General features: G+C 42.2%; 1 protein-coding gene across 6 annotated transcripts in view; it reads left to right on the top strand.

Moving 5' to 3' along the window:
• The window catches only part of ntng1a (netrin g1a), a 122,840-nt gene that overhangs the window by 57,647 nt on the left and 39,499 nt on the right, over window positions 1-25,694 (top strand). For all 6 annotated transcript variants that reach the window (XM_017432337.3, XM_017432330.3, XM_017432336.3 and 3 more), the window contains exon 3: window positions 1,889-2,532. In XM_017432337.3, coding sequence (XP_017287826.1) covers window positions 1,889-2,532 — 644 coding nt within the window. The remainder of the gene's footprint in view (window positions 1-1,888; window positions 2,533-25,694) is intronic.

The following is a 25,694-nucleotide window of genomic DNA, read 5'->3' as shown; positions in this document are numbered from 1 at the left end:
CGGATGGATGGATGGACGGACGGATGGATGGACGGACGGACGGATGGATGGATGGATGGATGGATGGATGGATGGATGGATGGAGGGATGGACGGAGGGATGGACGGATGGATGGATGGACGGACGGATGGATGGACGGACGGACGGATGGATGGATGGATGGATGGATGGATGGATGGATGGAAGTAGAAGATTTACTGCCAAGAAGCATCGTTACACCAAAAATAAATTTGCTCAAATAAACTTTTTGTGTTGTTTACTTTTCTCTTCTTACAAGGTAAAAAACCCAACAGAGATGCAGATTACATCAGTTTGAAAGACATATTTAAATTATAAAATACTGAACTTGGCTTTAACTTTTTTCTGTATCTTTGGTGCTAAAAATCCCCAATTTCTTTCTGTTCTCCAAGGTGTCCCCTGATGAATGCTCTGACAGTCGTGGTGCATACAGAGTGTGTTATTTTAGAGACTGCCCACAGCCTCCAAGCACACATAACTGTCGCCTATGAGTTATTACACATCTGTCTGTGTATTTTAAGGTGCACCAGATGCTGCAGTTAATGGCGCTCCTAACCTCGTACCATGAGATGTTACGCTGAAAGCCAAGTGGAATTTTTCACTGCTGCTTTCCGCCGTCTTCCTCCTCCAAAATCTCTCAGAGAAGCCTGTAGGGGACGGTCCAGACAGGATATTAATGGGGGGGTCCTCCGACAGTCAGAGGCCCTGACAGGACCCTGTTTCATTGTCACCTTGCCTTGGAGGACGGAGAAAAACTTGCAGAGCTTATTAGCCGAATGGAGCTGTTTCTCCCTGTAACTTACTCAATCTCTGCCTCGCTGCTTCATTACACTGTCTTACATCAGAGTGGAGCTGCTCTGCCTGTTTCCTCACACACACACACACACACACACAGGGTGACATCTCCCACCTAATCAAGTAGTGGATTATCTTGTCCTGATAAATTGGAGCTTGTAGCACTTGAAAGGTCCTCTTGGAGGAGTGCCGTCTCCCCCACCGCCCCTTAACACCGACTCCGAGCCCCCGAGGAGCAAGAAGAGAGAACATTGCCTCGTAATGATTTGTGGTGAATTGGACAAATGTTTTCAGAAAGACCTCTTTCCAGCAAAGTGCCTGATGAATTTGAGCTCGTGAAGAGACTCGTGATAAACAACTCCCGGCATCTGCTCCTCAGATTGACCCTGATGAGGCTAAATCAACTGCCAATTAGATTTACAAGCATGTTCGAATTACTTAATCTGACTACGGGGTGGAAGCAAATAAAGGTTGACAAACTTACCTAAACATGCCAAAGAAGCTTTCATATATCTTGGAGGATATGCTCAGACAGAAACGTTCACAGAAGCATTAAAAATATTCTAATTTTATCCTAATTTTGGGACATTTTGTTTATGAAACAAGACGTCCAGCTGACTTTGATTGAACTCACTAAGATTATATTTGTCACCTTTTAAAATAAGGTCATTTTATGCAGAAAAATGATGACTTTGCAGCCATTTTAGTCGAACCTTGAGAATAACTTTGTTATTTTTATGACATGATCAGTCTCAGCTACTACCACACTATTTCTATTTCTGTATTTGCTGAAGCCACTTAGTTATGGTGGCCATTTTGAATTGAGTTGGCTGCAAAAGTTAATTAGATGTACACGGACACGCGGTGGTTACTTGTTGGGAGTTTCATTCAAATTTGTCTGGTAGTTTATGAGATATTTTGCTAACAGGCACACAGAAATGGGCAAAAACATGATTGTCTGCCGTTATAACAAGAGTTAACGGATGTCTGAATAATATTAAACCCCAGAAATGACAGAATGTTTTTTGTTTCAGTTCCAAGTTTTCAATGATTTTTTTCTTCATCTCGTCTTTAGGAGAATCCCTACATGTGTAACAACGAATGTGACGCCAGCACCGAGGAGCTCGCTCACCCTCCGGAGCTCATGTTTGACAATGAGGGCCGAAACCCCACCACCTTCTGGCAGTCCACGTCCTGGAAGAAGCACCCCAAGCCCCTCCTGGTGAACATCACGCTGTCCTGGAACAAGACCATCGAGCTGACCGACGACATCGTCATCACGTTTGAGTCAGGCCGACCCGAGCAGATGGTCTTGGAGAAATCGCTGGACTACGGGCGAACCTGGCAGCCGTACCAGTTCTACGCCACGGACTGCCTGGATGCCTTCACCATGGACCCCAAGACAGTGCAGGAGCTGACCCAGCACACCCTGCTAGACATCATCTGCACCGAGGAGTACTCCCGCGGCTACGTGTGGAAGTACGACAAGACGGTACGCTTCGAGATCAAGGACCGGTTCGCACTGTTTGCCGGGCCGAGGCTCCACAACATGGCGTCGCTGTACGGACAGCTGGACACGACCAAGAACCTGAGGGACTTCTTCACCATCACCGACCTGAGAATCCGGCTGCTTCGGCCCGCCACGGGGGCCACCATGGTGGACGAGAGCAGTCTGTCGAGATACTTCTACGCCATTTCTGACATCAAAGTTCAGGGAAGGTAAGAAAGCGCCGTTTTACGAAGAATTAACATCTTACCTGTTGTAGATGGCTTTTTGTGCAATCTCAGTTTGGAGGAATCGGTTTTAAAACAACTTTAGGCTCAAAAATGTCAGCTAGCTGTAGCGCTTCCTGCAGGATTATCATCGTATTAAAATAACTGTAGCCCTTAGCTCGTCCTGTCAGGGTTAACGAGGTCGTAACTGATCCATCTGCCTCCGGTAAGACGGCAGTTGTTCATAATCCTTCCACAAAACCACACTTCAGGTTTATTTCTTTGGTTTGTTTTTTTTTTTTACCCCCTGGTAACTATTGAATCCATGACGCTGCACAGAGTTCACAATATGTCAGCATGTCTTAATTAACCGAACTGCTTACGATTCGCTGAAGCGCTCCGCTTTCGGACAGCAGACTCACTCAGCTGCCTGTTGGCTTGGTGGAAAACATCAGATGTAGCATTTCATCCATCAGGTCACTGCACACTGTAATTAGTGTTTGATTTACCAGCTCCACCGAGGGTCATGTAGCACGAAAACAAGACGCCATTATGCTGTTAGCAGAGCGGCCGACAAACGCTTCCCCTGCTTTTCTGACGCCACAACAAGAGTCACTGGGGCATAGGCTTAAGTGGATCTGTTTTACACGGTGTGGGTTTTCAATTTAACTGATGTGGATGTGGGGCTGAAGGAATGAAGATTTAATTACTCTTGTTTTACTCTTCACACATGAGAGAGTCGCTGTGCAGAAGCGCAGCGTGGCGGAACGTCACAATTCGAGGAAGCGGGTGGAAGTGTTGAAGTCGGCTTGAAAATAAACTTGTGAGGTTCGGCTGCGAACAGAAGTGTTTCATTCAGTCGCTGCAGACGGCAGATGTGGCTGCGAGGAAATATCAAACTGTTGAGCTACTTCAATCTTCAAGTTCGCCATTTCACTAAATGCCTTTTCCGCTGTGGCGTTATTTACATTACTTAACGACTGAGTTAAGTAATGTAAAGAGATAGTTCAGCCACGTCTTAAATTACCAGAGTTTGTAGAAACAGAGTTTTAGTCCAAAAGGACTGACGAGCTAACGGCTGGTTGGAGCTCAGAGAAGAACAAAATGGATTTCTGCCGTAATAAAACAACCCAAAGATCCAACATTTCATAGCAGTTTGTGTGAATTCTACTTTATAAATACTTCCTTGTCATAAATTTTGCATTACTCGGTTATTTTCGTCACATTCTGTGATTATTTACAAGCATGAAAAGTAGCAGCAGCAGCTAGCTGTAGGATTTCCGGTGCATTCAGGGATCATATTTAGCAGGAGTTTCATATTTCTGCTGAAATAACCGTGTAATCAAAGTGTATTGGATTTAAAAGGTAAAAGCATTCCTGTGAAATTTTTAAAAACCTAAGTTTTAATTACCATTTTATTATCCTTTCAAAATAAAATAAAATGGCATAATCAGATATGACATTCTGAGCTGTTTTTTTTCTTTTTTTAAATGGAGGGAGGGAGGAAGTGTTGCAAAAAAACACCCAAACAGGAAACAATGTCACTCTCAGGTACAGGTGTAAAACAAATAAATGAAAAATAAAAAGTGACATTTGCTTTGATTCTTCAATTTTGAATATTTGAAAATTACTGTCGGCCCCGAATTCAAAGAGCTAAAGTATCTATAATAGATCAGATAATTATTTATAGATTTTACAAAGAAATACACTCCTAATTGGTTAAACTGTTCCTTTAAGCACAAGCATTAAACCACCTTGAAAGCCTTTAAATGGGCAGGTACCTTTGAGTAGAGCCCACAGTAATGAATGCAACAGTCAGAAATTGAATTTTTGACTTTTCTCATGATTGAGAAGGTCATTCAGCAAAAAATAACTGGAGGGAATTTACTAACACAAAGGAGTTTGATGGGGCATCCATTCAGCACACACTGGAATGAAGAGGGCTGTCATAAAGCGCAGATTATTTATTCTATCTGACTAATCATGACCCGGCTCATGCATCCCTGTGGGGCCGTAGACGTGAGCGATGGCTCTGCAGCTCCATCGGGCTCCGCTCGTTTACCGGCCCGCTGCTTCTGGAGCGGAGCCCGTCTGAGGAATGTTTCCCACTGTTTACCAAAGGTAACGCGCAGTTCAGCAGTAATGAGACTCGCTCTGCACGCCCGGTGACAAACCGCTGCTCGGAGCTTTTCTCCACGCGTCACGGATCAGAATACAGATGTGAGACTGGACTTTAAACAAACTGACCTTAAAGAAACACAAACAGGACTAGTTCTGCAGATTTTGACCTAAAGTTTGGTGTGATGTTGTTTCGAGTGCAGACTCATCTTTTAAGAAAACTAATTTATTAAAATAAAATTGTTTCGGGTTTTGGTTTTTCCTTTTGTTCTCATGTGTTTGGTTTCTTAGCGCACCCGTCCTGAGTGTGTTAATGATCTTTGTTTTGTATTTAAGTGCACTGTTGTTGGATCCTCATTTAGTTGACACCTTTTGTCAGCGTTGTGCACGTTCCTGTTTCCTAACTCTATGGATTTTTGTTCAGGCTACGTTTCCAGGATTTTGTAAATAAAGAGTTTTTTTGCATCTTACCTGCTGCACCCTGGTCCTCCCTGACAAAGATGAACAAAAACAAAAAGGCTGACGTGGCAGCAAAATAAGAAACAGCAGGGAACCAAGAACAATGAATCAGCAGGTTTTTAAACAGAGGAGGTGATTGGAAAGTGGGCACAGGTGAAGTGATTAACGAGATTCGGGGCAGGTGTAGATGGGCGTGGCAGCAAACTGAAACAAGATAATACCAAAAACCCTAAAACTCTGACATGAAAGAGGGCGAGCGATATCGCCTCTTCGTGCAGAAAGAACCCGTCTGTTTCTGTAACCTTCAGCTGAATTTCAGGTGCTCATCATGACGGTTCTCCTATGAATGATTACAAGGAAAGCCCAGACCGAAGGCACTGCAGGGGAAGAAGAAAAACAAAATCGATGCTTTGAATTTCAAATTAAAGCAGGCATGAAGCTGTGAGATTGATGCAAACAATGCATACCAGCCTGTGAGTTAAATGAGTTTGACACCCTGGCTATTTTATCGTATCAGCGAGCGGAGCCAGAACAGGCTCCGAGGGTCCAGGAGACAAGCTTCTAATGATCTGCTGGATGACTTTCGAATAATTGCTCCGGCTCTCTTTTTTTTTAAATGCTTTACAGTAACTCCAGTCTGCAATTTCACCAACTGTCTCTCCCTCTTCACACGATCCCCCCGTCCTTTTCCCTCCTCCAGCCTGTGATCAATACGCTGTAATTAAAGCTGGAGGAGATTCAGGCACCTAACGGATCTTTCTGGCTCTGTTTCTCTGTCCACCCTCCCCACTGTGCTCAACATCTCTCAGAAGGGACTGGTCTTTGTCTGGGCTTTTACCTCAAAAGAAGAAAAAAAAATAAAATGATTTAGGAGTTTAGTTTTGGTGATTGCAGGTTAGACGAGTTCCTTTTCTGGTCAAATTGTTCCTCGGTGTTATGGACAAGGAGAGAACACCATCAGAGTCTGAATTTAAATAATTCTGCCCCCACTAACTGAACTCATAAGACCACAGATAGGAAAGATTATAAAAACTTTAAAAGTTTTAAGTTTTGTCTTTGTTTCATTGCTTTCGTGTTACCAAGTTTATCCCTGTTTCAATCCCTCCAGGATTTCACAGGCATTTTTTGTGATTGTTGCAGCTAAAATGCCTGATTTCGCGGGGCATTTTCCTAAAAGTTGCAATTTCTTTTTTACCAAAATCAATAAAAAAACATAACTTTTACTATCTAAACCAAAAATCTTTCCTAGTTTTGTAAGATAATTCCCAACAAACATTGACATTCTCAAAAGGTGCTTTATTTGAGAACTTTGATAGCTTCTAAACTGACATTCATGAGCATTTCTGGATTGTCCCTGGTCTGCAGCTCTCCTCACATGTTTTGCAGACACAAAGTGTTTGTCGATGCGTTTATGTTCCATGATTACACTGCAGGACGTGCAAAACAGCTGCAGCTGGGGAGGAAACTGGTTTGCTGAAATCTTTGTGGGCAAATGTGAAGCATTAGCGCACATTTTGGCTTCGGTCGCTGCTCCTGCACGCTCCCGGCATTCTGATGTTAACAGGAAGTGACGTCACGTGTCTTCTTCCTGAGTTATTTGGGCTTATTTTGTATTCCACGCTACACAAACCCACAAAGAAGAGACTAGACCGCAGAAACAGTGTTGAATCACTTTAGAAACAATAAATATTGGGTTAAAGTTGCGGTAAAGTTGCGGTGTTTTGGGCAAAGTTGCAAAAAGTTGCAATTTTGCAGGGTTTGCTTGATTTTGCGTTAATAGTTGCAATCGCAACATCGCCAAATCCTGGAGGGTCTGCTGTTTGGCATCAAGCTTGGTTAAAAAAAGTCAACCTTTCTGAGGCTGTATGGAGATAAAAATAAATACTAAAAGCAGCTTGAAAGGCTCCATCTTTGAGGCTTGTTCCTGTTTGTTTCAGCTGCTACAGCATAATTACCCTCCGTTGTTTTCTAAGGTCACATATGACACGTTTAGGGTTGATGATGAATAATAAAGCTGCAGAGTTCAGGAAAGTACGCACAAAGGACAGCTCAGACGTGACAATTTGGTATTTCCATTTTTTTTAAATTGGGGACAATACCTGCTAATGAACATTTACATTTACAGCAAATATATGAGCTTAAAGCCACTTTTCTTGTTTATTTCTTCCTATTTCTTCTCTCCCGATGTGTTTCACTGCAATACCTCCAAATGAAAAAATAAATGTGAAAATCTTTCACAACAAATCCACAGAACTCAGATGTATTAGTAATCAAAAGGTGTTAAAAAAAACGAAACCTTTTTGTCTATTGCGTGCAAAAATGGACCATCTGTAAGGGATTAGATGCTTTATTACTCCCGTAGTGCATAGGTCCTATTATTGGTGCATCCTAATTGGTGTGTAGTTTAATGTGTGTGCGATTTGGATACAGCTGTTCCCAATAAAGATCAGCAATTTGGCGAGTGATGGCTCCATCGGAACTCCCCTAAGGGAGGAACAAACAAGAGGTCGATCTATTTTTTTTTGCCTTCTTCTTCTCCTTCCCTTCCTGGCTTGCTCTTAGCCCTGCCTGTAGTTGACAGATAATCTATTTGTGCTAATTTCATGTTTCTTGCTGCCCACTTCCCCCTTGAATAAGTCATTCCACTTGTCTCCCCTCCTTAGTCTCACACTGTCTCTCTTTCCTGGCTCTCCCCCTCCATGTGCAACCATAAGCATCTATTTACTTTGTGCTGCGCTCTGCATTTTCTTTTTCTTTTTTTTTTTTATTCATCAGCCCTCTGAATTTGTGTGGGAGGGCGCCGTGTTTGTGGGACAGCAAATGCAACGGCGCCAAATAACTCGGACCATCTGTCAACATCCACGCCACATGTTAGCTTGCAGTTAAGAGATCCAACAGCCTTTTGTTTGCCCGGAGAAAATAAACTAAAAGATGGAAATAAACGGTCACTGAGTCATAATCTGTAATGTGTGTCGATGGCAGCGAAAGGCCTGATAACCTTCCCTGTTTGTCTGTTAGCAAAATAATATCATTGAATGTATGTCAGAATGTACCCAGTCAGCTGATCGAGCATATCAAACACAGGAAATGGATATAACTCAAACAATTTCACAGGTATTAAGATCAAATTTGGTGTTTTAATACCTGATGGTGACCAACAACAAAAACTCCAAGTGTTATAGTTGTATCTGGCTAGTTGGAAACTCAAATTTATGAGAAAATAGTCAAATCTTTTATCGAATTCACTGAATTTGTTAAATTTGGACAAAACAAATTATATGATATTCAGTAAAAAGTAAGAAAATTGTTAATGTTTTGTTCAGAATTGAGGGTGTTGATGAAGAGCTGACTTGGAGACCTCATACAAATTACTTAAGAACAAAAATAGCAAAATCTATTGCAGTTCTGTGTAAAATAAAGGACTTATTTAATGACAAAGCACTATTTATATTATACAAAGCAATTATTATTCCACACTTGATTTATTGCATTGAAGTTTGGGGGAATGCATGTAAAACAATCACAAATCCTATTTTAGTTTTACAAGAAAACATTATTATCACTCATCTAATACATTATTTCAAGAATTCAAATTATGTAAATGTTACGAGTTGGTAGATTATTATACTTTGCAGGTTTTGTAATCCGATTAATTCGTTCAAAAGAATGATAAAAGTTCACTTTTTAAAGAAATATGAAATTGTATAATTTGTATTTGCAAGAGTTTGAGGAGTTGAAAGTTGTTTTTTTTTATTACCGTTGAAATTAATATTATTTTTGAAAAAGGGGCAGACATTATAAGATTTTCTTTCTTCTTCTGCTACCTTTCATTTTATTTAATTTGAGTTGTACTTTACTTTATTTGTTTGTTTTTTTTTTTTTCTTTTTTGTTTTTGCAAATGAAATGAATAAACTGAACTAAACTAAAAAAAAAAAATTCTGAGTGGAAACGACCCACACTGTGCCTGCCTTGGCAGCTGCCCCACATTTATGATTCAATTTAGAAATGAAGATGGCCAAATTAGTTATCATCAGTGGACATTGTTCTCTGGCAGAGGAGAGTTCCTGCACAGGAGTCAAAATACAACGCTTGATGGCTGTGACGAAATGAGGGCAGGTTTCAGACCCCAACAGTGACTCTGCAAATGTTCCTGCAAGCTCATATATCTCATGCAGGTAATCAGTGGATTTCCGTCTGCAAGTCATTAACTTTTGAAGTCAACCTAAGCAAAGATGGTTTAGGTCAGCCAGCTGAGAGTCATCAACAACATAGTTTAAGACTTTGACATTACAGATTATAAAAAGAGTCAAACTTCTGTTAAGTTGTTGTCATGAATCTTTAATGAGTTTGAGAAACATTTCAGCTACTAACCAGAGATGCACACCCTAGATCAGGGGTGGCCAATCCTGGTCCTCAGGGCCACCATCCTGCAGGTTTTCCTTGTTTCCTGCTCCAACACACCTGATTCAGAGGTTAAATCACCTCTTCTTGTTCTGCAGAAGCCTGTTAATCACCCATTGATTCGAATCAGGTGTTTTAGAGCAGAGGAACAAGGAAAACCTGCAGGATGGTCGCCCTGAGGACCAGGATTGGAGACCCCTGGCTTAGTATATTCCATTGTGAGGTTTTGGGTTTTTCCTTTGTGTCTTTTCTTGGGTTTTGTTATCTTGTTTTCCTTTTGGTACTGTCTCTGTCTCCAGTGTTTTTCCATTCTTCCTCAGTCTACACTCGGTTTGCTGCCACGCCCACCTCCACCTGTCAGTAATGAGTTTCACGCACCTGTGCCCACTTACCGATTAGCCTCTGTGTGTTTTCAAAGCCCGGTCTTCTCCTCCACTCTCCGCTGGTTCGTTGCCCTTCGTCCGTGTTTTATCGCTACATGCTTATGTTTGTATTTAGTTCCAGTTTTTGTTTTCGTTTGTTTTATTTTAATAAATTAGTTTTCTTTAAAATGAGTCTGCACTGATGGTTCCCCACACCCTGACATCCATCTCATCAGCTTTTTGCTTGATCGAACTCCTAAGATGTACCTTTTGGATTTGTTTCCTCGGATGAGTGTTTTATTTCTACACCCAGCAGTCTGTCTCTCTCCGTTAATGCCGTCTCTTTTTCCTCCCTTCGTCCACAAGCGCCAACACCCCACGTCCTTCCTGACTTCTGCCCAAACCTGTTCTCCGTCTTACCACCTTTGATCCGTCTCGAGCTAACGCCCTCTCTGCGTGAGCCTGCCAGGGCCGAGAAGCTCAAAGGAAATTTTTATCAGCTGGAGCAGAAACTTTTTGCTCGCCTTGATCATTCGCGCCGAGGAGAGCCCGCTTCACAAAGGCCGCCGTATCTTTGCGAGACGTGCACACTGGATTTAAGGCTGTCTGGACAAGAGAAGGTTTGAAGGTTTTTCAGAACCTGTCTCCAGCTGAAGAGAAGCAGGAACACCAGAGACATATGATTTATTTACTCCATCTGTCCTCATCATATTGACTTCTATGTTTCAGAAACAATTCTTTTTTTTTCCAGAGGGTTTACTTGTGTTCAGCGTGTACCGTTCACAGTAATTTACCCAAATGTGTGCTCATCTGGAGCCAGATGTCGTAGGCGTTTTTCCTCTCCGAGTGCTATTAATATAGAAGCTAGCACCCCTATCCAATTAATTGGATCCTCCCAGCTGCAAAAACCTCCTCGAGCACCGCACATGTGAACCAAGACGGGGAAAAGGCATCGTGTCAAACGACGGATATGAAATTTACTGTAAGCAGTTGTCTCTTATCCAATAAAAACTGCCCTCAGTGTTGTGATGGTTTTAATAACAGCACATTGTGGTTAAATGTATCAAAAGGCCTCTATAAATACGGGATCCTACGGCTTTTTTTTTATACTTCAGCCATGAAAAACGACCTGTTTCAGTTAAAAGTTGCTTTTTTAAAACCAAACTAATGAATTAAACGCATCAAGTGATCTCCTAACTCTTTTTTTAATGATATAAACCTTTTTTGTGTGTGTTTTGGAGGATTTTAATCAGTTTACCCTCAAAATAATTGAAAACCGAGCATTTAAAGAACTGCAGTTTGAGTTTTAAACTAAGATAGTCTCATGATGAGAAGGGGCAGAGTTAAATGACGTTAAGTGTAATTTTGGGAATGACTCTCAGCTCCCGCCACGGCAAATTTGAATTCAATATCTGTAAATTTGACAAAGTTATAGTCGTTTTCGTGTTGGATAAGGTTGATTTGTTGTGGCGTTCGTCTTGAATTGGGCTGACTACAAAAGTTTATTAGTTCTTATGTAGAAATTAAAGTTTTATTCAAATCCATGAGGTATTTTTCCTAACAGACAAACTGGAAATACTCAATTTTCAGCAAAAATCTTGTGCAGTATGTGCACTGAATATGTGTTTGGATCAGCCTCGGTAAAACTGACTGAGCTTTAGTTATTTTTGTGTTGGACACGGTTGAATAGCTGAGACCTGAAATGTTAATGAGCTGAAGATGCACATCCGATGATTATTTCCTGAAAGTTTCATTAAAATGTATCCAGAGGTTTTGGAGATATTTTGGTGACACACACAGACGTGTAAACCTGCATCTGTATCTCTGGCACGTTTTTAGTCCATTTATTTGTCTCAAAAGTCTGACTTCCTGTTTGTTTGCCCGTATGAACTACCTGTTTTTTATTTTTCCACTTTTTTTCCTCCCCGCCTTTGAAAAGATTCGTCTTTCTTTCTTCCCCTCACTCGGCGTTCCGCTCTCACATACAAATGACGGGATGAAAAGAAGGATGGATTCTGACTGCTCAGTCTCTGTTTGCTGAATTGCCCCTTTTCAAAGACAATCCAGCTTAAACGTATTGTACTTTGCTGTCATAAATCCCCCACTATTTCTTGTTTCTTTGAAATATTTCTAACAGACGACAGAATGTTTGCTTTGTGCTGCTTCTCTCTGAGTGAGTTTGACGAGTCCCTTTAAAAAACCTACTTTGGGACAAATATGTCAAACAGAGCAATTTAGGAAAACGATAAGATGAAAAAAATCAGATCTTATTGTAGTGTTATGCCGAGTCAAGGATGTCACCGGTATTGCGTTTGAACGTCTTTACTGTTGAACATAACACTGGCACATTCTCAGGTTGCTGAACAGAGTGTTGTCGGCTCTAGCGTCTCTACTGTATACGTCACTTCCTTGTTCTACTCCAATGTGACCTTACACATAAAATAGTTCCATTACATTACACTTATCATCTTAGTCTCGTCTCCATGCATGAATATCAACATCTATCACTCCAGGTCTGAGTATAACAAGGTACATCTTTGTCTTTTTCACCATTTGGTTACATTTTTCTTTGAAAAAATACTGAAAAGGTTGACAAGATCCCAGCAATCAGTTCTGATGGGTCCATTAAAACAAAACAAATGAGAAAACACCTCAAAGAAAAACCAAAACCAAGGTCAGAAATGATGATCAAAAGTGTTTAAAACAAGAAAATAAAGAATACACCATGACCACCTCACAGTTAAAGGACTAAAAACAATAAAATAATTAAAACTCTAACATTTGTTGGCAAAATTTATCTCTCATGTGAAAGTTTTAAACAAAGATAATCTTTCTGTGTTGAAAAAAATGACAGAGATACGGCCATTTTGGTCAAAACTGAACGATAAAGTCGTGCAGGATCTGGTGCAGTCTGTTGGGGCGAACTCTCAGCTACTACCACCCCAAGGTTTGGCTTTATATCTGCACAGCTGAGTTATAGCCAGGTTTGCATGCATGCAGGGATATCTGGTGGTCATATCGGTGTATGGGTGGGTGTGTGTCAAGTTTCAGGGTAACGAACGGCATATACAGGGTCGGCCATTTCTGTGGATTCACCTTAATAAAATTGGAATGGTTGGGGATATTAACTTCCTGTTTGTGGCACATTAGTATATGGGAGGGGGGAAACTTTTCAAGCTGGGTGGTGACTATGGTGGCCATTTTGGATCCAAGTTTTGTTTTTTCAATGGGAAGAGGGTCATGTGACACATCAAACTTATTGGGAATTTCACAAGAAAACCAACGGTGTGCTTGGTTTTAACGTAACTTTATTCTTTCATGAGTTATTTACAAGTTTCTCACCACTTATAAAATGTGTTCAAAGTGTTGGATTGTCAATGCAACCCTCTTCTCCCATTCGTCACACACTGACAGCAACACCGCAGGAGAAATGCGAGCACATCTCGTATCTTCACAGCAGAGACGATCGCCTTCAGATGACCCCAAAGATAAAAGTCTAAGGGGGTCAGATCGGGAGACCTTGGGGGCCGTTCAACAACCAATCCACTTTCCAAGAAGTGGAAGTGGGAGAAGAGGGCCTGTACATTATGGAGATGGTGGGTTCTAACACAGGCCTGCTGAGTGTTGGTGAATGGGAGTTTTAGATTAAAACCCATTTGAAATAGATTTGGATTTATGAAACACAGTATGGCACAGATATTGCCTGGAGGAAATGTTTTCAGATCTGCCACAGCCTTATTCATGATCCGTGCCTCCACATCCAGCCAAGCATGAACGGTCCTGTCACATCAGAGCCGCGGCGCTCCGCTCGGAAATATATCCAAATCTGTTGTCTCTGCTGACTTCTAATAACGATAAACTCAATGCGGAATCCAGATGTGCAACATCAGCAGGGTTTCAAACAAGAAAACGAACATCGAGTTAAAGAGTTAATTGTCATCTTCCAAACTGAACCATGAAGGAGGATTTGTTGAGGCTGGGTTCCTCCTGTCCTCTGCTCTGCTGCTTTTCATAACACGAACCTGCTTGATTCCTCTGACTTTTGATGAAGTGGAAGGAATATCTTGAACGTAAAGCACCGCCTACCATCATGAAATGCGAGCCATCGTGTAATTTCCTCTGTTTGTCTGTCTGTTAGCAAAATAACTCATGAAGGACTGTACAGGTTTTAGTGAAACTGATGTAACTGTAACTGTAACTGTAATAATTCAAGAGGCCACCACATCCAACTGACCTTTTAAAAACACAAAAATAGATATAGTTCTGCCAGTTGCATTTTGTTTTTTTCCTAAAATCAATAAACAACCATAACTTTTAATATATAAACCAAAAATCCTTCCTAGTTTTGTAAGATAATTCCCAACAAACATTGACATTCTCAAAAGGTGCTTTATTTGAGAACTTTGATAGCTTCTAAACTGACATTCATGAGCATTTCTGGATCGTCCCTGGTCTGCAGCTCTCCTCACATGTTTTGCAGACACAAAGTGTTTGTCGATGCGTTTATGTTCCATGATTACACTGCAGGACGTGCAAAACAGCTGCAGCTGGGGAGGAAACTGGTTTGTTGAAATCGTTGTGGGCAAATGTGAAGCATTAGCGCACATTTTGGCTTCGGTCGCTGCTCCTGCACGCTCCCGGCATTCTGATGTTAACAGGAAGTGACGTCACGTGTCTTCTTCCTGAGTTATTTGGGGTTATTTTGTATTCCACGCTACACAAACCCACAAAGAAGAGACTAGACCGCAGAAACGGTGGAGAATCACTTTATAAACAATAAATATTGGGTTAAAGTTGCAAAAAGTTGCGATTTCGCGGGGTTTGCTTGATTTTGCGTTAATAGTTGCGATCGCAACATCGTGAAATCCTGGAGGGTCTGAACAATGCTTTGAGCACCACACATTTGATGCCAAGTCTGTCTATTTGTTAGCAAAATATCTCATGAACTCTGCTTTTTTTTCATATACATGTGTACAAAGTCACCAAAGCTGCTAAGGTACAAATTGACCCGGAGCTCCAGTATTTCCAACAGAACTCTGTTTTCAAGACTGAAACATTACTTCACAAATTAAAGGGAACTGTCAGTGGAGGGGGGCGGAGACGGAGGCGAACCCAGAACGCAGACTCGTCTATTAAAATTAAACTAATTTATTAAAATAAAATATAAACAAAGCAAAAGGCTGGCGTGGCAGCAAAAACAGAGAGAGATGGTTGCAGCTGAGGACATGACGAGAAACAGGTGAGGTGGGCGTGGCAGGCGGAGGTGAAAGGTGAGAAGAAAACAGAAAGCCAAAGACGACCAAAAATTGATAAAACCCACAAAAAAAGAACCAAAAGACTGAAATGCATGACAGAAACTGTATTTTGATTCTCTAATATGCTCACAAATAAATCGACTCGTCACCCCGAGACAAACTGATACAGAGAATTCTTTCGGCATTTTTGATTTCCTTCTTAATAAATACATGATCGCTACAAAACAAATCGTGCATTTAACTTCAAACTGTTGACTGGCGTCAGATCGATGTCCACTGGGTGCTGTGACCCATAAAGCCTTCGTACCGTCTGCTCGGGGTCACCAGCCTCCGCTCGGAGTGTCTCAGAATTCAGTCACGTCTTCCTCGCCGTCGACGGAGCCCATCCAACATTCATGCGGTGACCCATTTCATTAATGGAGGCGGCCTTTTTGGGACGTGACTCCTCCCTGTCTGCCACCCTGATAATGGCTCCTCCTGTCAAGATTTCATGACTAATCCCCTCATTGACCTCCCGCTCCCTCGCAGCCTCCACCTCCGACATGGATCTGAAGGATATTTGTTCTCCGCTTCCAGGTTTAAAGGAAACGACTGGACCGTGGAGAACCACTCCCTCAAATCATCTTTAAGCATAGTTTTATTTAAACTTCCTATATCACTCTAATTTTTTTATATTTTGCTTCCAAGCAGCTCGATTGTATTGTAATCTTGTTGTTCCTCTGGCTTTTTTAGTTTTTTTTTTAAATTATTATTCCTTTTCTCTACAGTTCCTGCACCAGATTATGACAATATGTTGCATATTTATAAGAAAAGCTAAAGCCTTTATTATAAAAGCCTTTCTTTTTTGCATCCTTGTTGCTTCATGATAGATAACCAGGCCTCTGCCACGGAGGTTATGTTTTCAGTGGTGTTGGTTGGTTTGGCTTTTTGCAAGATTACCTAAAAACTGATGAGCAGATTTTAATGAAAATGTAAATGCTCGTGTCTGTCTTATAGCACAGTGGTTCCCAAAGTTGGGGTCAGAGCCTCGCTGTGGAGCTAATTCGGTTAAAAATGTCCGTCGAAGTTTTTACAAGAGTGTGGTTATAATAGGTAAAAATATATAAAGATTGTCATCTTTATGCCCATGATTAATTGTCCCAAAAGTGGTGTTTGTTACAAGTCTCTGCTGTTGTTATTTTGTGGGTCAGAATCTGAAATGTTTGGGAATCAAGATGTCTCATTTACCGCTGAACAGATTTTCAAAAACGTAGTAACTGGACGTTTGTCTACAACTGATTTAGTTTTAGAGTCAGCCCAATTCAGCTAATCACCTTTAGCAAACAGAAATATGGCAATAAGTGAGTAGATTTTACAGGTGGTAGTAGCTGACAATCATAAACAACAAACTCTGAGAACAGATCCTGCAGGAGCTTCGTTTGTAAGAAATATATCCACGTTGGATGGCTCAAAGCCTAAACTCCCAATGCACTGCATGTTCTGTTCTATTATTCATTTCAGATTGGATGAGCTGGATGAATAATAAGTAAAATGTTGCTGAAGCTGAAATCTCACTGAGCTGTGAGAGTTGGTGACTGGTCAGCGAATGGCAGATGGAAGGAAGTCTCTGCTTCTTTGCACGAGTCGCAAAGGCTCAGAGTCTTTCCGAAAAAGAGAATTTTATGATAAATCTTCTTTTAAAAATCATTGCAGAGTCAATGCAGGAGTCTCAGATCTGTCTTGGACACTTCTCAAGTTAATTTCCATCAATTCTAGAGCCGTAGAGCTGTCGTTTAACACCTGGATGATCTCTCCTTTGACCGAAATCATTTGAGGCTACAGCTATTAATTTATCTATTTTCTTTATTTGTTTTTTTGTGCAGGGTTGCTGGAAGCTGGTGCCTCTTTGCAGCAATCATGGGCATAAAGTATTGTACTTCCTGGACAGGTCACCCGTCACAAGACTGTCCAGATCTATAAACCATGCATGTAAAATCTGGTTCAAATTTTTTTTTTTTCAGACGTGAACTCCAGTAGATTAAATCATAAACTATGGGACCAGCTCCAAGGTGGGTACAAATCTGGGTACAATGTGGGCAGCCTAGAATGAAGATTTGAAAGCCATGCATTAACGCTGATTTTCAAAAACTGGATGCTCAAAACGTGGCCGCACGGCTCACTGGTCATTCGGTCATAAACGATCAGAATTCAGTGATACTGCAACAGAAAACTTAACTGTTTTTGCTCAATTTTGAGTTGCCAGCTGGTCTCTATCAGCGAGGTACAACCATTTAAAATATTAATGTTGTGTGGCTGCATGGTGGACTCGTGTTTAGCACCGTCAGCTCACATCAAGAAGGTCTCCGGTTTAAATCTTGGTCTGCATGGACCATGGATGGCTGTTCTTCAGGTCCTCTTATTTCCCCCTCACTCTCCAAAATCATGCATGTTAGATTAGTTGGTGACTCTAAACCAGGGGTGTCCAATCCTGGTCCTGGAGAGCCACTATCCTGCATGTTTTCCTTGTTTCTCTGCTCCAACACACCTGATTCAGATGTTAAATCACCTCTTCATGTTCTGCAGAAGCCTGTTAATCACTCATTGATTCAGATCAGGTGTGTTGGAGCAGAGAAACAAGTAAAACATGCAGGATGGAGTCCCTGAGGACCAGGATTGGACACCCCTGCTCTAAACTGACCCTGCATGAGAGTACGTGTTGTCCTGTGATGGACGGGCAACCTGTCCAGGATGTAGCCCGCCCCCTGCCCATTGACCTCTGCAGGCACCAGCCCCCACATGACCCTGAAGCTTAGCAATGCCAACACGAGACACATCAAGCCCGTAGCAGTCACTTTCTGAATAACAACGAGCTGCACACACAGAGGCATGAGGTCTGAAATCACACTTGTCCATCCACTCATCAGTTCGCCGTCCCACTGAGCCAGCCATATTGGCATGGGCGACATGAGAAGAGAAGCTTATCAGAGAAGAAAACACCATATGGCCGTGTATCCCAATCAGCTGAAGCAGCATTTCAAACAGACGGAGAAGTGTTAACAGCGTCATCACAGTGTTTGTGTAATTCACCTTGAGTGGTCACAAATTCTCGCACGCTGACAGCGCCGGCGTGGTGGCATCCTAAACCTCCCCAAACAAGACGTTTGATTCAGATTTGACGACGGCGGGGTTTGATGGTTAGAAACTCCTTAATAATGGGATCGTTGAGTCATGAAAAGTGATTCTATGCGGAGGCCGAAAAATGCTGATTCTCATTATATACGGTTGTCTGATGGTGCACAACAGGATCCTACAATACAGCTGAAAAGAGAGAGAGAGATCACAGTCAAACAGATGAGATTTCCAGACTTTTGCTTCTTGTTCGAGGTAATGTAACTTTCTGGAGCGCGACGAGTCGGTGACAGCTGAGGATGATGCTGGTTTGGATTCTTCTGATGGAGATTAGAGGATTTGGACCAGCCAGAGGGAGCAGGGCTGCATAGAGTTGTGCTTTATAGCTAATTTACAGATGAAATAACCAGAAAGAACAACAACATTAAGGGTTTTTTTTAAGGGTAATTTGACAGCCGATGGGATGAAAACACTGGAGCGTGAGTTGTGAATGTCTCGTAGAGCCATTTTTCTGTTTTCTAAGGTGAATTGGCTGTGGTGGTCATTTTAAGTCAGATTGTTTCCTAAAGTTGTTTAGTTGTAGACCAGTTGTGTCCAATCCTGGTCCTGGAGGGCCACCATCCTGCTTGTTTTAGTTGTCTCTCTGCTTTACACGCCTGATTTGAATGAGTGACTGATTAACAGGCTTCTGCAGAACCTGAAGACCTGCTGAAGAGCAGAGAAACATCTAAAACCTGCAGGATGGTGGCCCTCCAGGACCAGACAGACAGACGAAGCCTTGAAACGCTTGGATCTATATCTGAATCCAAATCCATTGAACTGCAGTTGGATTTATTTGTTATTACTGGATAAAACAGGAATGCATGCAGCTGGGTTTGAATCGTGCAGTTTACTGAGATGACCTTTGTCGGTAAGTGGTGATTCACATATAAATTGATTAAGGCCAAACAGCACAAAGTCCTTTTTTTTGTTTTTGCAAATTTCAGTACATTTCTTCCTCCTTTTCCTTTCATTCACCTGTGCTTCCTCCAAGCTGTTCTTTGCATCTGAAGCTGGTCATTAACCAGCAGGAGTTTAGGCAGCCCTTTTTTTTTAATTCAGTGAAAACATTTGCTCCGCGGGGGGATCTTGTTATGATCAAAACAGTGACCATAGTAACCACCTGAGCTGCTAATGACCTTCGGTCTGGGGTTAAGTGGAAAAAGAGACTTCTAAGTGTGCAATATAACCCCTCTTCTGGCTGGGAAACTGCCAACATTTTCTGTAATTACACCTGCTCTTTGGGTCCTACCTTGGTTTCAGATTATGGCCCTCGATGGGTAAAATATCTGCTCCAGGCGCTGAGATAAAGTAACACACAAGAGGGCTGCAGCGCCGGTGGTGACATTAGGAGACAGCAGCAAGATAAGAGAAGAAAATGAAAAAGGGAGTTTGATTATTTTGGACTAAATCACGGTTCTGTACGTACCTCAGCTGTTGGGGTTCGGCATAGCAGGAAAAAGAAACTAATGTTTTGTGTCTTTTCATAAATTTCAATCAATACTCCCTCCAGAAGCAAAGAGGAAAACAAGCCACTCTTTTTAGCGAGGTAGGATTCGGCAACTCATAACTCACAAAAGAAGGAATTGTTTTGTCTAATTTCAGCTGAAAAGAGTTCTTAATTAACCCTTGTAGGGCGTTCGGGTCTGTAGGACTGAAAAATGACACCATTCCTTAGTTTTTCTAAGTCTGACTCATCGGCCTTGGCTCATTTTCTGTGGAGAACAGAAACCTGAACACGTGTTCAATGACCGCACTCTGGTTCCTCATCATGACCGATCAGGATGACCAAATGAATGTCTGCTCAGATAGCCTTGCAGATGAATTTGGAAAGGAGGAAATGATGCTGATGATGATGAAGAGGAGGGATTTTCAGAGTCTGACAGTGACTTTGAAGAGGAGGATGAGACGGAACCAAAACAAAGACGAGCCCATCAGCAGCCAGCAGGGAAAGAAATCTGGATGTCGAAAAATGGAGAAACTGAACGGTCTTCCTGTCCGAGATGTTTTAAAGATCCAACCAGGGTCGAGGCGTCAAGTCTTCTTTGGAGCTTTTCATCTTTGAAGCTTGGAGAAAAGTAGAAGGAGGTGGACCAAACCCATTCACGGGCCTACTTTGGGGTTTTTTTTTATCCTTCCTGGAGTTTTCAGATCCAAAGAGGAGTCCAAAGAATCCCTGTGGGATAAAAAAAAATGGCAGAGAACTTCCATATTATTTCCTGGATTATATGTGGGTCTGTGGCCTTCTTCTGTTTTCCAACCCTGAGGCAAATGTCCCCAATGATGAGCATCTGATGTCATTTAGGGGCCTCTTCCCCTTTTGACAAAACATACTTTAGGAACCATTTGGTGTTTGAGCATTGTCTGGGTTTGTTTTATTTGGCTTTTGATGGTTCAGTTTGGTTTGCATGTGGGTTTACACCAGGGGTCTCCATTCCTGGTCCTCAGGGCCACCATCCTGCAGGTTTTCCTTGTTTCTCTGCTCCAACACACCTGATTCAGAGGTTAAATCACCTCTTCATGATCTGCAGAAGCCTGTTAATCACCCATTGATTCAAACCAGGTGTGATGGAGCAGAGAAACAAGGAAAACCTGCAGGATAGGGAAGGTCATATGGTTTTTACCGCTCTCTTTGGTTTGCTGGTTAGTCTCTATCATGTCATCATAATTGACATCTATTTTTGCATGCAGCCATAGACTCCCACTCTGGATTTTGATCTCATTTAATATTCATAATAAATTGCATAATAAATGGTATTTTCCCCAAACTTATCTCCCAGTCTGGACATTTACTTTTTGGAGCGACCTGGATTCCCCGCACCCTGATGCTTGGTAGACGCTACACATACCATCAAAACCTGCAAAAGATGGAGTAAAGATCTGAGCAGCCTGAGACGCCACGCTTGAAACGTACAAGTTATAAAACCTGACATGGTTACTGTTCAGCTTGTGTTCAAGAAACCAAACTAAATGGGTTAATTTGATTGGTTTAAATGGGTTAAAGCACATTTTAATTGAGAAAAAATGTAATTTATCAAAGGTAAATGGCAATTATAAATCACATATGGTGTTTATATTGCTTGTAATTGGGGTGAAGTAGACGTCTATTAAGTGTTTTAACGTAAAACTGCTTGATTGTGTTGATTTTATAACCCAAAATGCCCCAAAATGTCCACCAGACCCACAAACACTGGCTGTGGAACAAAAACAAAAACACAAACACCGAACAATTTGTGTCAAACAGAAAGTCTCTATTTTGTTAAGAAAATAGAAGGAAAAAGAAGCGTTTATTTCTGTTAATTTGGCCTAATTTTGATGTAAAATTAATCATTAAATGAAAGGAATGCTTGTCACCCGCTGCCGTTCCAGCCTCTCTGCAGACCAGTAAAAACCAGCTGATTCTGCAGTATTTTGGGAAACTTTGACGTCATTTCTCGACCGTAGATGTTGTTGTCTCAGCGACGGACGTCTTCCACGCCTCTGCAGTCCGGTTTTTTGTCTATAGCCGAGAGCATCAGCAGAGAGGCCCGGCTCGTCGATTCTATCGAACCGAGTTGGCATGTCACGGGCAGTAAAGACCTCCTGATTGACTCCTGCTTGGATAGCATGTCCAACTGCATGCATTAGTAATGCTGAGAGTTCGATAGATGGATGGCTGGGACAGACTGATGCAGGTCCACATGAGGCACATCCACCACCTAAAGGAGGGAGGTGACGTCACGAACCAGACTTTTATTTGTCTCATATCAGCAGAGGAATGAACATTTTGCTTTAAAAAGTCACATTTTCAACATTTATTATGAATTATTTATGAGCGTATCAACAGAAAGTAAAAACCACTCACCATCAAAACAATAATTAAACATATGCAGGACTTTTTATTATTATTTTAAGCGTGCAGCGTTTTATGTTTCAGCTCCAAATCTTAATTGGGCAGCTTAGAGTCCTCCGGTGTCTCCTCCCGTAAACCGGAGTGCAGTCAGGCATCGCGGCGAAGCAGTTAAAGCTCTGCAGAAACCCCGCTGCACGGAGTCATTTTTTTTTACATGTTTGCAGTTTCACCAGGCTTAATAAAAGTTCCTGTTTGCCTCCCTTGTTAACCTCAAATCACTTCCTGCAACATCGTTTGTCTCCTGAGTGAAAATGGGCCCCGACCAGGAGGCGGTGCAGACCGTAAGGAATATATATTTCCAGTACAGAGTATGTCAATGGAACCAAAGCGAGGAGGTTGCAAACTTAGTCAATTGGTGAAACGCTAATGAGGCGTCAGCTGGTGGAAAATAATGGATACTCCTGAAGGACTCACATTGATCTCCTCTTAAATCTGGGGTCAAACTCAAATTTAAAAAAGAAAACAGACACTCTAAATATTCGTAGGTAACTGTTTGTTGTTGGAACAGATGGAGTTTACTGGTTAAACTTCGTCACGTCTTCTTCTCCAGCAGAAGTTTTATCTTTTATTTCTAAGGAAAACATTTTAACTCAAGCCATCAAAACACCTAAAAAGCCCCCGCCCCCCAAAAAAAATAAACATACGGCTATAAATATTCACCTTAAATTCAATCTGGAAAACAGAAAAATAAAGATGTTTAGAGACTAGCATTCCTTGGAGGAATGGATGTAAAAAGAGGCACTTTTATGCCAAACATCTTACGTTTTGGTGAAACGTGAAGCCTGTAGGTCTCCAGCTTGATTTGCTTGTCTTAAAAGGTCAAATTGTGATTTTTCGTTCCTGCACGAAGCAGCTGATGTTTGACGGAGGACTGATGGTGCGAACGGTCCACTACTTTCTCAAAGTGCCAACTTTCAAGTGAGACGAGAGATGAGGAGGACAGATTTAATTAGACGGAGGTCGGAGGATGAGGTCTCTCTCTCCGGAGAGCCGGCGTGGAGATCTTGCACCTCGCATTTCCCACAATGCACTGCAGGTCAGGTGGCAAGAAGCAGAGAGGGCAATTAACAGGTAACGTGTTGATTCGGATTCGTTTCGAGCCACGGCGGAGCTGCAAGGTCCATGTCAATGAGGGAGGAAGACGTGGCTCTAAAGCTGGGAGGGATTTTCTGGATTGGGATCAATGAATTTCCTCCGTGTGAGCAATTAGCCGTTACACTGAAAAATAAATCCCTTAAACACAAACCTCTGAACCTTTCCCCTGCCACTCCTGTCTCTGTTTTATTTCATCACACGTAATTAAGCCCCTCACTGCGTCCCCCCCACCTTTTCCAGATGCTGAACCATAACAGAAAACGGGCCTTACTGCCTCGGCGTCTGACCCAGTTGGCTTCTTGAATGAAAGCATCACTTAGTTACCGCATTTAAGGACCGTGTTGGGTTTCTGCTCAGTTTACTGGGATCAGCAGATCTGTGCGTCGGGGGTGTTGGAATCTGGGAACGAGGATAATTGCTGTTAATTAGCAGTTGATTCTTCGAGCTTTGATGTCGCGCTGAGCAAAAACAGAGTGATTTCCAGGAATTAATTAGGGAAAATAGAATCGTGTAAATCGGTTAAAGGTTCGTTTAAATTTCTCCACAATGTGTTTAAACTTCTTAAATAGCAAAGCAACAAATAGCGTGTAAGCTGTGTCGGAGGCAGTAATGCACCCCCATACCATCAGAGAGGCAGGCTGGATGGTTTGGACCCGTCCGACCTCAGAACGGTTCTTCTCTTTGGTCCGGAGGAGACACATCTGGCTTCTTCTTTGCCTGATAGAGCTTTAAGCAGCATCTGTGGACGGCACGGTGAACTGTGTTTACAGACAGTGTTCCTGAGCAGAACAGAACCAGAACCAGCCGTGACCTTTGACCCTTAGAGGTTTCTCCATTTTCTTCTGATCTGTTGATGATTTTATGAACTGAAGATGATGAAGATATTCAAAGTCTTCCCAATTTTGAGGCACGTTGTTCTAAAATTGTTCCACTTTTTTCTCCCCAGACTGGTGAACCTCTGCTCATCTTTACCTCTGAGACATTTAATCTCTCTAGAATGCTCTTTTAATACCCAGTCCTCCTACTGACCTGATCCCAGTTAACCTAACTAGTTGCAGGAAGCTCCTCCAGCTGGTTCCTATTTGCAACTTGGTACAATTTCTTAGTTTCAACATTTGATAAGTGCACTACGTTCCACTGTGAATAAAATATTCGTTTATATTCTGCTTTTATTTACGTTTTGCACGACGTCCCAGCTTCGTCAGAGTTGGAAAGTTTTCGTTTCCCACCAATGAGAAGTCAACACTGTCCTCGTCCCCCCGTCCCCCAGGTGTCAATCAGAATCCCATTACTGCAGAGGTCAGAGACAAACTGCCCCAGGTACAGGAAGCTCAAAGAGAAATAAAACACCTGCCCCCCCACTTTCCAAGGAGAGCTTTAAATTCCTGTCAGATATTAAACTACGGTTGTTGTTTCCTCGTAAAATCTACATTTCTGTTTATTTTAATCCTGATATTATTATTGTTATTCGTCTGGGCGAGCAGTTGGAGCTCTCAGCTTTGAGGATAAATTTATGAATACATATCAGGGTCTTTTTTTTTTCCCAGTGACGCCTTGAGCGATGTGATTTCGAGAGCGCCGTGTGAAAACACAAAAGACGCCTCGGCGACGTGAATATTCATCGGCGGTAAATGTCGGAGCAGAGTTTAAAAAGACAGACTAATGGGTGGACGGAGAGACGAGACGTGAGGAGGAAGAAACAAACACGGATGAGAGGTGAGGTCTTTAACAGAGGAGGAAAAGATGCTGTGGGGGAACCCCCAGGAGGAAATTTGCAGTTGAAGAGAAGATGTTGCGGGCGCAGCGGCGAGGAGGAGGCCCTCACCGGCGGTCTCCATCATTATGCCGGCGGCGTCGTCGTTTCTGGACGCTGATTAAAATGTTGCTGAAGGTTAAACCACAAAGGGTCCACATGAAGTCGTTTTCATATCTCACACACACACTTTAAATAAAAATCTGACTTTTGCTGCAGAGCGGGGAAGCGGCACGCCGATGGGACCACCTGGGACGGAGACTCTCATCTCCTGTTGACTTTATCTGCTCAGTCTGAGCAACTTTACCTCAATTAGTCCTTAATTACTGCTGCTGTCACAGCTGAGGAAGATTCCTTTAACTGTAAACTTGTTTGATCTGTTACATCTCTCGTGGAACTACTACCACACCAGATTTCAGTTCAGTGTCTGTAAAACTGAGTTAGAGACGTTCTTCTGCTTTAAGATAGTTGGATGTGGCAGCCATCTTGAATCAAGTTTGTCCTTGAAGCAGGACCGTAGCTCCCACTGAGGACCCCGGGGTCCGGACCTCAGTGTTTTATAAAAACATGAATCCAAACAAGGCTTCTGAACGGCGTGGTTCTCTGCGTAGCTCCACCAGTTTCCTGTAGGAGGCGCTGCAACTGTGTGCAGCTGCAGCCAAACTCAATGTCTACGAAGAAGAGC

The sequence above is a fragment of the Kryptolebias marmoratus genome, linkage group LG21, assembly GCF_001649575.2.
Source record: "Kryptolebias marmoratus isolate JLee-2015 linkage group LG21, ASM164957v2, whole genome shotgun sequence".
NCBI lineage: Eukaryota > Metazoa > Chordata > Actinopteri > Cyprinodontiformes > Rivulidae > Kryptolebias > Kryptolebias marmoratus.
The sequence above is the reverse complement of the archived record's forward strand: the minus strand, read 5'-3'. Positions and strand labels throughout refer to the sequence as shown.